This window comes from Atractosteus spatula, chromosome 2, assembly GCF_055471065.1.
Source record: "Atractosteus spatula isolate fAtrSpa1 chromosome 2, fAtrSpa1.hap1, whole genome shotgun sequence".
Lineage (NCBI taxonomy): Eukaryota > Metazoa > Chordata > Actinopteri > Semionotiformes > Lepisosteidae > Atractosteus > Atractosteus spatula.
Genome location: NC_142707.1, coordinates 63,509,958 through 63,522,910, shown reverse-complemented (window position 1 = coordinate 63,522,910; position 12,953 = coordinate 63,509,958). Strand labels below are relative to the sequence as shown.

Sequence of the window (12,953 nt, the reverse complement as noted above, 5' to 3'; positions counted from 1 at the left end):
AAACTAGGGTCAAGAATGATTCTGGAAGCTTTCCATTTTATAGAAAAATGGAATGTTTGTGACATTACTCCATCAGTAATTGTTAGATGAATACACTGGTTTGTAAATCTCTTTTTTACCTACAATTTAATTCTGGTTAAACATACCCTTTTATAAAAGCATATACTGTAGATGGTGGTAACACATCTTCAATATATGTTTTGTTATTCTTAACTAGTGCTATGTGCTATGTGCATTCATTATTTTGGAGAACTTAACATTACCAATTACACAAAACGTACAGGTTTTATGAGATTGTATGTTATTGGTGACTTTGATCTTTGTTAATTGTTAAACTTTGGCTCCACAAAACAAATGACATAACAAAACAAATGACAAAACACAATTCCTCCAGTCAGTAAGGCAATGTTGCTTTGTGGCAAGATGTTATTGTGAGAATGTTAAAGTGAGAAAGGAATGGAAGATTTTTTAATTGATTCTTTTTTTATATATATAACAATATAAAAAATAACCCAAAAAACATGGAACTATTTAAGTATAACAGATGTTTTTTGTTCTCATGGGAGAAATATTAATTGATTAATTATGCTATATAGTGCTTCTATGGTGCTTTTTTAGTTATTTCTGTATGTGCCAGCAGACCCACTGCAGAGGTAGATCGTGGAGTGAAATGAGAAACTTCTTCACCATCTTCAACAGTGAATTATGGGAAATTTGTGTCAGGCCATCAAAGGAAATCTTCTATTTTCATTTTATGATGTAATAAAAATCCAATAGTCCAGAGTGGCCATCACTTGGGTGTTGACACCACTACTCCTTCAAACAGTGCCACGGGATCTTAACGACCAGCTAATTAGGACATTAATTTATCCTTTCATCTGCAGATCAGTAAATCTACAGAGTGCCCCTTCACCATAATAGGTCATTGGTCTGGAAAGTTTGATTCAGGGGAATAGTACCACTTCCACAGACATCATTATATAGCACCAGCCTTGCAGCAATTTTCCTTAGAAGTCTACCTCTCACTACTAACCAATATTTACATAAATATTACATCTTAAAATAAACATAGGAACTAAAAGCCAAACAAAATTGTTAATTTCCTAATTCTGCTATTAAAATAATTGAAAAGAACCAGGCAAGAAATATACATATCCATAACCAGAAACCATAAACATTTCTTAAACTTGAATTTTGTATCTGTGAAGAGATGTAGTTAAAGTAATATAACCTGTTGTTTTGAGTTTATAAAGTTCAATCTTATCCCTCCATGCACTAACGAAGCTTTTTCATGTTTTCAACCTCAGATGCCCAACACCTGGATGCGATGGCTCAGGGCACATCACTGGAAACTACGCTTCACACAGAAGGTAAATAATAAGTTCAATCACTAAAATGCCATCTCAGTAGTACAATGAAGAAACGTACTGTAGCTGTGAAAGCCCTCAGTAAGCTATGAATGTTTCAATGTAAAGCATATTGTGGTGATCTGTCTTTTTCATTACAGCTATTATCTTTATAATATAATAGGTTAAATAGGGGGCAGTATAAACATTCCAAGAAATATTACAAAATTGTTTCATAAATTAATTTAATAGAAATATTTTATTATTGATTAAATGCTTGAAATCATTAATGGTGTCCTTTTACACTCACCTAAAGTGTAGCTGTTATTCGGGTTTGAATAGCTGGAGTCATGATGTGTTCCCAGCGCAGGTCTCACAGTGGAGTGTACTGTAGCTCTCACTGACCGCACTGAAAGCTCACAGGTGCCCAGCAAGTCACAGAGCTCACTGTGTGTGTGTGAAACCAAAGGATACTGTGGTGAACTTAAGTCCACCCACCTCTAGAGACACTCATACAATTATGCAATGCTTCTCGAGCAGTTCTGGTCCCAGACAGATAATGATGTAAAGGAACAAGTAAAAGGTTTATTCCATGCTGAAAAGAGAAGAAAGGGAACACAATGTTCCGGCTGTGGAGCCTTCTTCAGGTGTGATGCTCCACAGCCGAAACGTTGTGTTTCCTTTCTTCTCTTTTCAGCATGGAATATACCTTTTACTTGTTCCTTTGCAGCCTAGGCATGCTGACGCAGCTGCCTGCTTGAACTAGATAATGATGTAGTCAAGCTGAAACTGACATGCCCAGATTACAGAGCTCAACTTGTGGTCCTGGCAGAGCTCTTTACTTTACTGTTTACTGGCCAAACCACCCAGCAGCCCCTTTTCTTATTTTGAGTGGCACTCCTGGAATCCTTGTGCAAATGTGTGCATACTTCTTGAGTATCTCCTACTGTGTGTTTCACACTCACGTTCACAAATGTTTCTGAGTTTTAAAATTCAGGGCTGAGCCAACAGTCCTCTGAGTGTCATTAGCAAAACAAGAGGGAACTGATGCCCATCCACATGCCGTCTTGCTAATGATTTAATTAATTTGTTCCATGTTCATTCTTTAAGCTTATCAGGTTGCCCCAGAGCAAAGAAGAGTGGTATAAAAATAGCACATAGCAAAGAGGACAAAGAGGACCAGGAGCCGATAAGGTATCTGACCTCATGTATGAATCCACAGGTGGTTGATCACTATTGTTTGAGATGTGTTTCATAGATATTCTTCCTTTCTTGGTGTTGTGTGTACTATAAAAGAACAAAACTAATACGAATTCTTTTGGAATAGGTAGTACCTTTTGTACCAGACCTCTAGTTTTGTCTAGTTAGATTTGTCCAAAACTTCACATTTTTAACTGTTATTACAGTATGCAAATTACAATGCAATTTGAAGAACAAAAGACAGATTACAAACAAAACAGAGGGCATCGTACCCATCTAGCCCATTCGGTAATTAATAACTCACCTGAGCTAGACGTTTCTTGAAATATGCTAGGGTATGGGCTTTGACAGCCTTAGGTAGACTGTTCCACTTTCCCACAACCCTTTCTGTTTTAAGTCTCTTATATGAAAAAAAGATTTAAGCATACATTTGTACAGTAAATTAACACAACCAAAAAACAGTCAGGTCACAGCAAGCTATAGTGATTATGTTTTTAAAACTCCATTCCAAGTTTGAACCAACAAAAACAACAAAAACAGTGTGATCACACACATAGTACTCCAAAAGTTTTTTCTCTGTCAGAACATAAAACATTCACAGTTGACCACCAAACCTAAGCAAACATGACAGAAATGTTAAAATGGAAGAAATTCTCTGAGCATTCCATTTACTGTATGTAGGGAAATCCAGGCTTTGGCAAGTAACATAACTAAAATAATACGGGGCTTTTTCTTAATAAAAGAACATTTCCTATCTTAGTTTTGTCTACAGGTCCATTTGTCTTGAAAACTGTATCAGTATAAAGTTGATTTTAAAATTTCAATTAAAAAAGATAACTTTGAAACAGGGATATCTATCGACACATATGATTTTTTGCTCCAAAGATGTGTCAAGTTATATTCATGATATCAGAGGGGAGGAAAATAATAACTAGTCTATTACTTAGAATTACAACAAAGGATAAATACATATATTTTTTAGCGTGATAGGCAGCAAGCTGGCACAGTGGCTTGCCTTGCAGCACCAGGGTCCTGGGTTCAGATCCAAACCTGGGCTGCTGTCTGTGTGGAATACAGACGTTTGTGTGGGTTCACATTGGGTGTCCTCTAGTCTCCTCCCACAGCCCAAGAATGTAATGGTAGGTAGATTGGCTTCTGGGAAATAGGCCCTGGTGTAAATGTGTGGGTGTCAGTGTCTGTGTGTGCCCTGCCCTGCCATGGACTGGCAACCTGTCCAGGGTGTAGTCTGCCTTGCACCCGTTGCTTGCTGAAATAACCACTGGCTTCCCCTTGGCCCTGAATTGGATGAAACTGTTAGAATGGATGATGGATATTTTGGAGTGTATTAAACAGCCTTCTACATTAAAAAAAGATGAGTGAAACACGTTTGCAAACCTAAAGAAATCTAGGCTTTACCTAATTCCCCCACACATTCTTGTGAGGAGCATTTTCATAGTTACAAGCCTTTTACAACATCCCTTTTGACCTTATGAGCCGAATGTGTTCTGAATGGTCCACAGGTGTCCAGTTCCTGGATGTGATGGGCAGGGTCATGTGACTGGCAAGTACGCGTCTCATCGCAGTGCTTCAGGCTGCCCCCTAGCTGCCAAGCGACAAAAGGACGGCTACATGAATGGGTCTCAGTTCACGTGGAAGTCAGGAAAGACAGATGGCATGTCCTGCCCAACACCAGGCTGTGATGGGTCGGGTCATGTCAGTGGGAGCTTCCTAACGCATCGAAGGTGAGTGAAATCTTTTAGATATTAAAAACTATTACTGAACCGGCTGTATAAAAGCTATTTTCATGTCATTTAAAAAAAAATGAATTTTGCAAAGCACCACAAATGTTGTATCAAATACACATTTGCTACAGATGGGTATTGTGATGCTTAAGAGAAGCTTAGATCTTCCTCAACTGAGATCAACAGTATGTGCATGTGCCTGTTTCTGTGCGGACATGTATACAAATTGTAACACTGCTGAACCATCTTCATATTTATTTCATGCACCAGTCTGTCAGGATGTCCCAGAGCTACATCAGCGATGAAGAAAGCCAGGCTGTCTGGAGTCGAAATGTTAACAATAAAGCAAAGAGCTAGCAATGGTAATCATTCCGTTTTCTAGCTAAACCTGTTACATCTTAATGAAAAAAAATATTCTGCATTTTTAATGGATTGCCTTGTGGGGTTTCTACAGCAGCACAAAGGTGATGATTGCTTTGCAATCAGTGACTTAAAAGCAACAACACTGAATAATAATTAGGATTTGTGCTGTTCCATCGAACCTGAAGTGCTACTTTTATTCTATACACCACTGTATTCTCAGCATTATGTTTAGGTAGACATGGGGGGCTGATTAGGTTTCTCTGCTAAATATAAATTTTATTTTATTTTTCTGAACACATTATCTTTTCATCATAAAAATTATAGCATACTCTAAGCAGCATGTACTGTATGTCTATTCTATTTTAAAAAATCAGTATAAAATTTGATACCAATTCTGGTGTATAGGCAAATTTTAATTTTAGAACAATTTTCAATGACGTAAATCAACTAATCAATAACTTAACACTTAACAGCACTTTAACAGCATTTCCCCGTTGCTCTGTTGCTGTTGCTTTAAAGACACCTATGAGCCTGCAAACACATCAGCCCTCCAGCACCACTGGAATTGGCATTGCAAAGACTTGTTTCATAAGTTTCAACACACTATAAAAACGCTCTATCTTTACCATTCACAATCCATATGTCTTTCAAATTTTAAACCACTTTATGTTATATCCTTTCTTTATTAGACTATTATGTTCCACAGACTTTTTGCATGGGACCTTTGATAAGAGGTTTAGCCAACTTTAAATGTTTTTTTTTATATCATGTGTGGATCTCCACATCACAGTTTCCAAGGCTACAACCAGGATTCCACAATAAGGAGCAAAGCACAGTACTGAAAGAGAGTGGACTGCAGGCTAAGAGCAGGGAGTGTTTCTCAGCAGAAATACCCATACGGCACAGTTCCATGAATGCAAAAAACAATCTGTGTAATAAACACTGGCATTATATGCACCCACATTGTTAAAAAACGCTTCAGATACTATTGATACTAATACTACTGATATGCATTTGTTTAATAACTGTGCCTGATAACTTAATTCCTTTTTAAGAAACAAGAATAAGACAAAGTGAACAACAAATATATTAAAAATGTAAAACGAACATGCAATGTGACCCGTGAAATGTTTTCTGGTGAGTCAATTCACATGCTTTCCGTTGAGTTTTAACAGTGTTTTTCTGCTTTAAAATGGTGCTCAGGCATACTTTGTGCTACTGTAGATATACTGTAGACACTTTATGTACAGTACTGTACACTGAAGGATATGACATTGCAATGAAAATGTGTGTACTGTAAGTCTGCATTCAGTGGCTGAGAGGGTTTTCCTGTTACCAGAGAGGCCATAATGAAAGCCTTGGTGGTGGTGGTGTGCCATAATATCCTAATCATTGTGACACTTTAATACTAGGGAAAAGATTCAGTTTTTGTTAGGCTATCCAAATCTATACAACTTGATTTGTGTATGAAATGGAAAGTAATCTGGTCCAGAGATCAGACTATTTTCAGATATTCTCCTCGCCAAACACAAGCTAAAAATAAATAAAAAATAAAGCTTTGATAAATATATCATGTAAATAATTAATAGTGCAATTTGGCCTTTTTTCTTGTTTTCCTTTTAAAAATTTGATATAGTCATGCATGGAAAATTTTAAGAGATGTGTGCTTTCTAGTAGTAACAGGCTGTTGTCACTTTAAACATTTCTTCAAGAGTGCATTTCTGTTTTTAGGGATAGAAAATGATGAAGAAATCAAACAGCTGGATGAAGAAATCAAAGATCTAAATGAGTCAAATTCGCAAGTTGAAGCAGATATGATTAAACTCAGAACCCAGGTAACGCATTCATATCCAATTTGATTATTTTCATAATAAATAAATCATCTGGTGTAATAGGAAATTAATCAACATGTAGACAAGGGGGCTTAAATTTGTAACTTATAGCTTATAATATTTTAATTTTAGGCTTGAATTTTTTTTTTCTTATTCCAGAATTCCATAATGAAATTTTACATTTAATATTTATACATATACTGTATCATGAATCACAAACTTAATGTTATATTTGCATAACCTTGACTTTCCTGTGAAAGTAAGAGGAAAAAACATTGTGGATTTATGATTCAAACTTGACTGCTTTTTCCATTGTCATACTGTGTGTTATTAAGAATTTGCTACACAAATAAGAGCACATTTTTCCTTGCATATACTGTATATGAAGGATTTTATTGCAGACATTTTTGCAATAAACAGTTTGGAACACACAGTACAGTATCTGTAAGTGACATTAAATATAAATATATCTACATTACATGGAATAGCATTTGTTACAGTATTTTGATTTAGATAATGAGAGCAAGGTAGATAATATTTCAGAAAAAACAGAATATCCCAGCATCCTCTACTCCTCAGAAAGTTGGTCCAATAAACTGGGGCAGCCCTAATTATAATACAGAATCCCCTTGAGGCCTAGCTAAAGAAAGAACGTGCAAATGCTCGCAGTAAAACTAGAACACCCTGTCCCTCCAAGCATCATGCAGCTCAAAGATGTTCAAAATAGGAACAGATTTCTAAGCTAGTTTGAAAGGGCTCTTCTACAAAAGTCTGCATAAAAACGCACTGAATATCTTAAAGCAAAAACTGAAGAGAAGGCACAGAATCAAGAACTGAAACATAACAAAATTTTCAAAAGCACGCAACAGTCTCCACAAGCTTCTTTGTTGTGGACAAGAAGGACAAGTTATCAAACACACGGTTCATATTTTAAGATAAAAATGCACATTCTGGACAAATCAGAGGATCAAAACATCAAAGTGTGGGACACATAATAGGAAAGCAAAGTTCAAATGAGTTGGAATTATCACTTAAATATACGATGTATGTAAAGAATTTGTATTTTTTTATTTTTCAGAAGAAGTTTTAAATAGACTTAGCTAAACACAAACAATGGAGATATTTATTGGTATTTTAAAAAATGAATTATTTTGTATTCAAAAGCTAGTTACTAAATTAACCATTTATAAAGCTCCATAACTCATGACAGAAATTTCATTTTGATTTCTTATTTTCCATGTTCTAATGTCAGTAACTTGAGTAACTCCATTTGTTGCTAATAATATAATTTATTTCTTACTCTTTGCAGCTTTACACACTATCAGATTCTCCTCACAATGACTGTGAACATTGTGATAGTGATCTCCTGCCCATGTTTTTTCAGACTCATTGAAAACCAGTCAATCTTATCTGTTTTTCTTCCAGTTTAAAAGCAATTTTAAAAACCAAGTAGGAGATTAAGTTTTGAAGTTTCAAGAATAACTAAACTGCAGTACATCATACACACCACATGTTGATTCTCTTCACATAAATACATGACAATGTTAGAAAGAGTAATTTTAAGAAATCCAATGAGATGATATTAGTCAAGAATTACCAATAAATGTGTTAATTGCACTGTTTTGTATACTGTACATACAAGAGCTGGTTTTATGGGTTTTTTAACTTTTGCTCTGAAATTTAAGCTTTACATTAACTGATCTTATTTTTTTTTTCATTGAAAGCTTCTTTTCATGACATATAGTACATATTGCAATGAACACAAAAACTTTAATGATAAAAACTATTTTATTATGTAGAATGTTTGACACACAGTCATTTCATCATTTACTGTTGTCTATGGCTCCCAGTATAATTTATATATATACAGTAAAGGTAGATAAATATGAAATTGTGGGCATTTATAGAATTAAGTACAGTATATGTGTTGTTGAAAAATTGTGTTTACTGTATGTGGTTCCTTTTCTGAAATTAATGGATACACATGGTGTGTGATCTTTACTTGCAGGACCAATACTGTTTGATACATTCTGGTGAAAGAGATAATATACTTATGTTTACACTCCTTTAGATTACGACAATGGAGACTAATCTGAAGTCAATAGAGGAAGAAAACAAGGTGATTGAACAGCAAAATGAATCTCTCCTGCATGAGCTGGCCAACCTGAGCCAGTCACTGATTAACAGTTTAGCTAATATCCAGCTCCCACATATGGTAAGGGCCACAAAGAATGGAAACTGGGCAAGTTATGGAACGTAACAGAACATATAACATGGCTTTTTGTTATATGAGGCATAGACCCTGTGCTGTTGCATGCAAAACTACAATTATAATTGTGACGTTTTCTCTCTTAAAAACTAAATTCTGTGTCATTGAGAGGAGTGTAACCCCACCAAACTCTGTAATTGAATACTTCAGGGGAGATGTAAACAGTAAATGAGATGTATTTTAAGTTTATATGTAAAGTATGTGAGTACAGAGATTTGACATACTGTAAGTAAAGCGATGACCAGGTTTCAAAGCAAATTTGGTTATCCTGTTTGCTCTGCTGCTCTTTGCCTTATACAATGGTGAACAGGGGTTACCAATCAGTGAAATATGTCCCCCTAGGGGAGCATATAAGTATCCAGAGGGTGCTAAAGAGCTTTGTATATACAGCTAATACAAACTATGAATTTTATCACTATAAGACAATGTTTTTCACAGCATTTTATAAATAGAAACGTAAGATTCATCTTCAATTCGGGCTTCTCCTGATATTCGGTGTTTCATTCACTGACTCGTATTTTGCTGCTAACCAGCACATTCTTCAAAACATACGTTTAGTTACCAAAAGCTCATACACAAGGTCTGATCTATTCACAGTAATTGAATAATAATAAATCATTAATTAAATGTAGTTCAAGTAGGGAGCTGCATCAGCATGCGTAGGCTACAAAGGAACAGGTAGTGGGTTTATTCCATGCTGAAAAGAAAAGAAAGGAAACACTACATTTCGGCTTCTTTTCTTTTCAGCATGGAATAAACCTGTTACCTGTTCCATTAATTAAATGTTTCAACTATCAGACACACCGCACACTATCCATTAGTTACAGGAAGTTTTGATTAAATACTTTCCTGTCTATCCAAAAACTGGCCAGCAAGCTCTGCTCTTTCTTGTCCCATTATCAGCCACCTGTCTGTGTATGGCTAAATTTTCTGCACGTTTGATGATCAAAAATAAGCATTGTAACAGACTTGATGTTGAAAGTGACTTGCGTTGTGCTCCACAGAGCTGAGAATTTCAAAACGTGTGGCAAATATGCAGCATCAGATCTCACATTGATGATGTTTGAGGCAAACACTTTAAACTGAACTGAAGAAACTGAAGTTCAGATGTGAATTTGGATCACATTACCTTCGATCTGTTTGAACAAAAGGTCTATGCCAATGGCCAAAAACTGTTATGGATTGTTATGGGAGGTGAAGCCCAAGAGCTCACAGCCAATGCAACACAGAAGGAAAGAGTTAGGGCATCACATTATGGCCTAACCAGTCACTGGACAAACAATAAGCATGTAAGCTTTCCACTAAACCTACAGTACATTTCAGCGCATACATTACAGAATTTTTGCCATTAATGGGCTACAGTCTCACCAATCAGGAATACATACTTCTAGACATCATTTTAAATCCACTGTTGCTATTAATACTGTATAAAGCAAAGGGCATTCTCTTAGATTTTTCCATTGTTATATATTGTTCCAGAAAAAAATAAACGAATAAACTTGGGCTTTATTTACTTATGTCAAGTCTCTGTGTATACTGTATAACGCTGTAAAACTTAAATATTAAACATTAGTTATTTTATTACTGATCACAAACATTGGGTATTTAACTCTAAAGGGAAAAAAAAGCTTTTAATGGATTTTCATAGCACATGCAATGTTATGTTATGTTTTGTAATTGCAAGTTTTATATGTACCTATTTTAAAGGCATGAAAAAACACAGCTTTTTTCCATAAGCATCCATTTTAATTTTTTTCTTTATATCCCTTGAAAAAACAAAGAAAAGCAAAGCTTTAGAAACATGAGAGGTAAACAAAAGCTGCAGAAGTATACTGTATGAGTTTAGAGTATACAGTACACTGCCTGTTGCCAAGAAGGAACTGCATAATAAATGACAGATGTGGTAGTTTTGCTAATTTATTACTCAGACCCCAGACACCGGACTCATTTACCCCATCTTTTAAACTATTTGAAGGTCTTTAATAAGAAAACATTCTTCAAGCGTAATTGTGCTTGAAAAAACATTAAGTACTCTGAAAGCATTTATCAGGTAAATTAACATTCTACCACCAGAACTCACAGGACTATGTTCCTGTGAACAGGGGCAGTGGGACCTTTTATTGGGAATTTATTGTTGTAAGTGTTGTAAAGTTGTGTAAATTAAAACCTCCACTTGTTAAGGAAGAGATGTTTAGATGTCATGGGCCTACATGGGGAAAATGAGCAACATTTCAGCAACTTGTTCCCCATTGAATGCTCAGTTTAAAATAAAACAGATTCAAATAAATCAGAAGTAATCTGAAAAGGAAAAAAAAATTAAAAGCCCCTTTCTGCAGTTCCTGTATTAGCTCTAATTGTTTGTGAAATTGTGGTTTTGTTTCGCATGAAACAAAGGGATCATCCTTACAAACACTGGCTCCCTGTCTAAAGCACCTAAAATCAGAATTTTATAGGAATTAAAATAGTAAATAATTGATTTCTAGTCATTTTATTTTTAGATTCATTACAGTTAAATATAGAGAAAAAATCAAGATCATGTGTACATCATAAAAAAACAATCTCAGGATAATGTGTCAGCTGTGCTGTGGGCTGGACTAAATTACAGGACCATTACAATAGCATTGAGATGGGTTTTCTCCATTTGCTTCTTTCTGTGTTTATTTATTTGTTTCTGTATTTATTTATTAGTTTGTTTAATTTTGTTGTTTTGATACTCTGCATTCAACACTGCCCCCTAGTGTTAAACGTTTGTAAATATACCCCAGAGCTGTGAAGAAAGCACCTTTTGTACAGCAGGCTAATAGAACTTTGTTTACACCTTTCCCCATAGAAACCGCCGCAACACAAAGAGGCTCCCATTAGAAATAACAGCTGTTTACAGTTGCATCAGAGAGTAAGATAATAATTTTCATAGTCTGATTATCCTTTTTAAACGCTTTCATTTTTGTTTCTTTAAACCTCTTTCTTCTCTTTGTTTGCACACTTCAGATATATCTTAGATTGTCTATAAATGTTCCCTCATATTCAAATTCTATTATGTAGCAGCAAGTGCCTTTTTTTTTTACTTCAGTAATGTTAATCCATAAATAACAGTCTTTTTGGCCTTATACAGTTAGATAACATGCCGATCAAGGCAGAAAAAGTGAAGTCTTACATTATCATGTAAATTAAAGTAACCTAAAGATACACGGAAGGTGCTGTCAGAAAATAGTTAAGGGTTGATCACAATGAAGATTTTTAGTTACATTTGATTACATTTATAGTTTGAGCTAGTAGCACTATATATAAGTACTATGAAGTCAGATCAGTACAAAGTCATGTTTATGTAAAATTCTATTTAAAAATTGACATCAAATGTTTTTTTTCCTCAAGTTAATTTAAAATACTGGCTTTTGAAATAACTCTAGTGATATTCTCTTCCATTCAGCCAGTGTTAACAACTTTTTGTCTTCCATTATCTCTTAACTCTGTGCGACTTTTAAAGTCACACAATTCCAAATTATAGAATAGGGGCATCAGTTGATTTTTAGGTTTCTTTTTTCCTTCCGAAGGTTTCTTTTTCCCAATCATCACACCTCAACCTCACCTGATATGATGCCCATTTTCCCCAAACAAATCTTCTCTATACTGCATTATTGCCATCTGTTTGAATGGAAAAAGCTTGTTTTACAAAGACAGTGCATTCACCTCAAAACATTTTTTATTTTTATGATGCGGTCTTGTTATAAGATAGTTACAAATCCTACCAAAACATTTGCATTAAAATGTTTTGGTTTGACAGATTCAAATTGTGTTTAGACTACTTAAGATCTGTTACCTTTTCTATTCTCTATGTTTCAGTTTTTTTCCAAAAAAGCTGCATATTACAGTTGACTGAAGGAGATAAAGCCGTAAATAAAAAAGAATAGCACCAATAAATATAAAAAAAACATAATAAATATCTGATACAAATGTAGACTTCTTAGTTCACACAAACATTTTTCCTGTTTAAAGAAAATTATACTGTATATATACTGTATATTAAAGAGAAAATAAAGTAAATGAGACCTACAGTACAACAGTGAAAGGGCCATTAAAAAATTGGAAATATGTGATTACTGGGAAAGAGCAACCTTTGCCCAATATTGTGGTTATCCCAAAACTAGTAAAGGGCCCTGCAGTTTTTTAATGCATTGTTAGCATGTCCCAGTGTGTGTTTATG

General features: G+C 34.9%; 1 protein-coding gene across 4 annotated transcripts in view; it reads left to right on the top strand.

Moving 5' to 3' along the window:
* myt1la (myelin transcription factor 1-like, a) overlaps positions 1-12,953 on the top strand; it is a 157,990-nt gene that overhangs the window by 142,061 nt on the left and 2,976 nt on the right. For 2 of the 4 annotated variants that reach the window (XM_088934898.1, XM_088934906.1), the window contains 7 exons: positions 1,308-1,370; positions 2,457-2,540; positions 4,067-4,288; positions 4,559-4,650; positions 6,383-6,486; positions 8,555-8,698; positions 11,583-11,645. In XM_088934898.1, the coding sequence (XP_088791024.1) occupies positions 1,308-1,370; positions 2,457-2,540; positions 4,067-4,288; positions 4,559-4,650; positions 6,383-6,486; positions 8,555-8,698; positions 11,583-11,645 (772 nt within the window). The remainder of the gene's footprint in view (positions 1-1,307; positions 1,371-2,456; positions 2,541-4,066; positions 4,289-4,558; positions 4,651-6,382; positions 6,487-8,554; positions 8,699-11,582; positions 11,646-12,953) is intronic. The other 2 variants (XM_088934923.1, XM_088934915.1) reach the window with 2 other exon arrangements.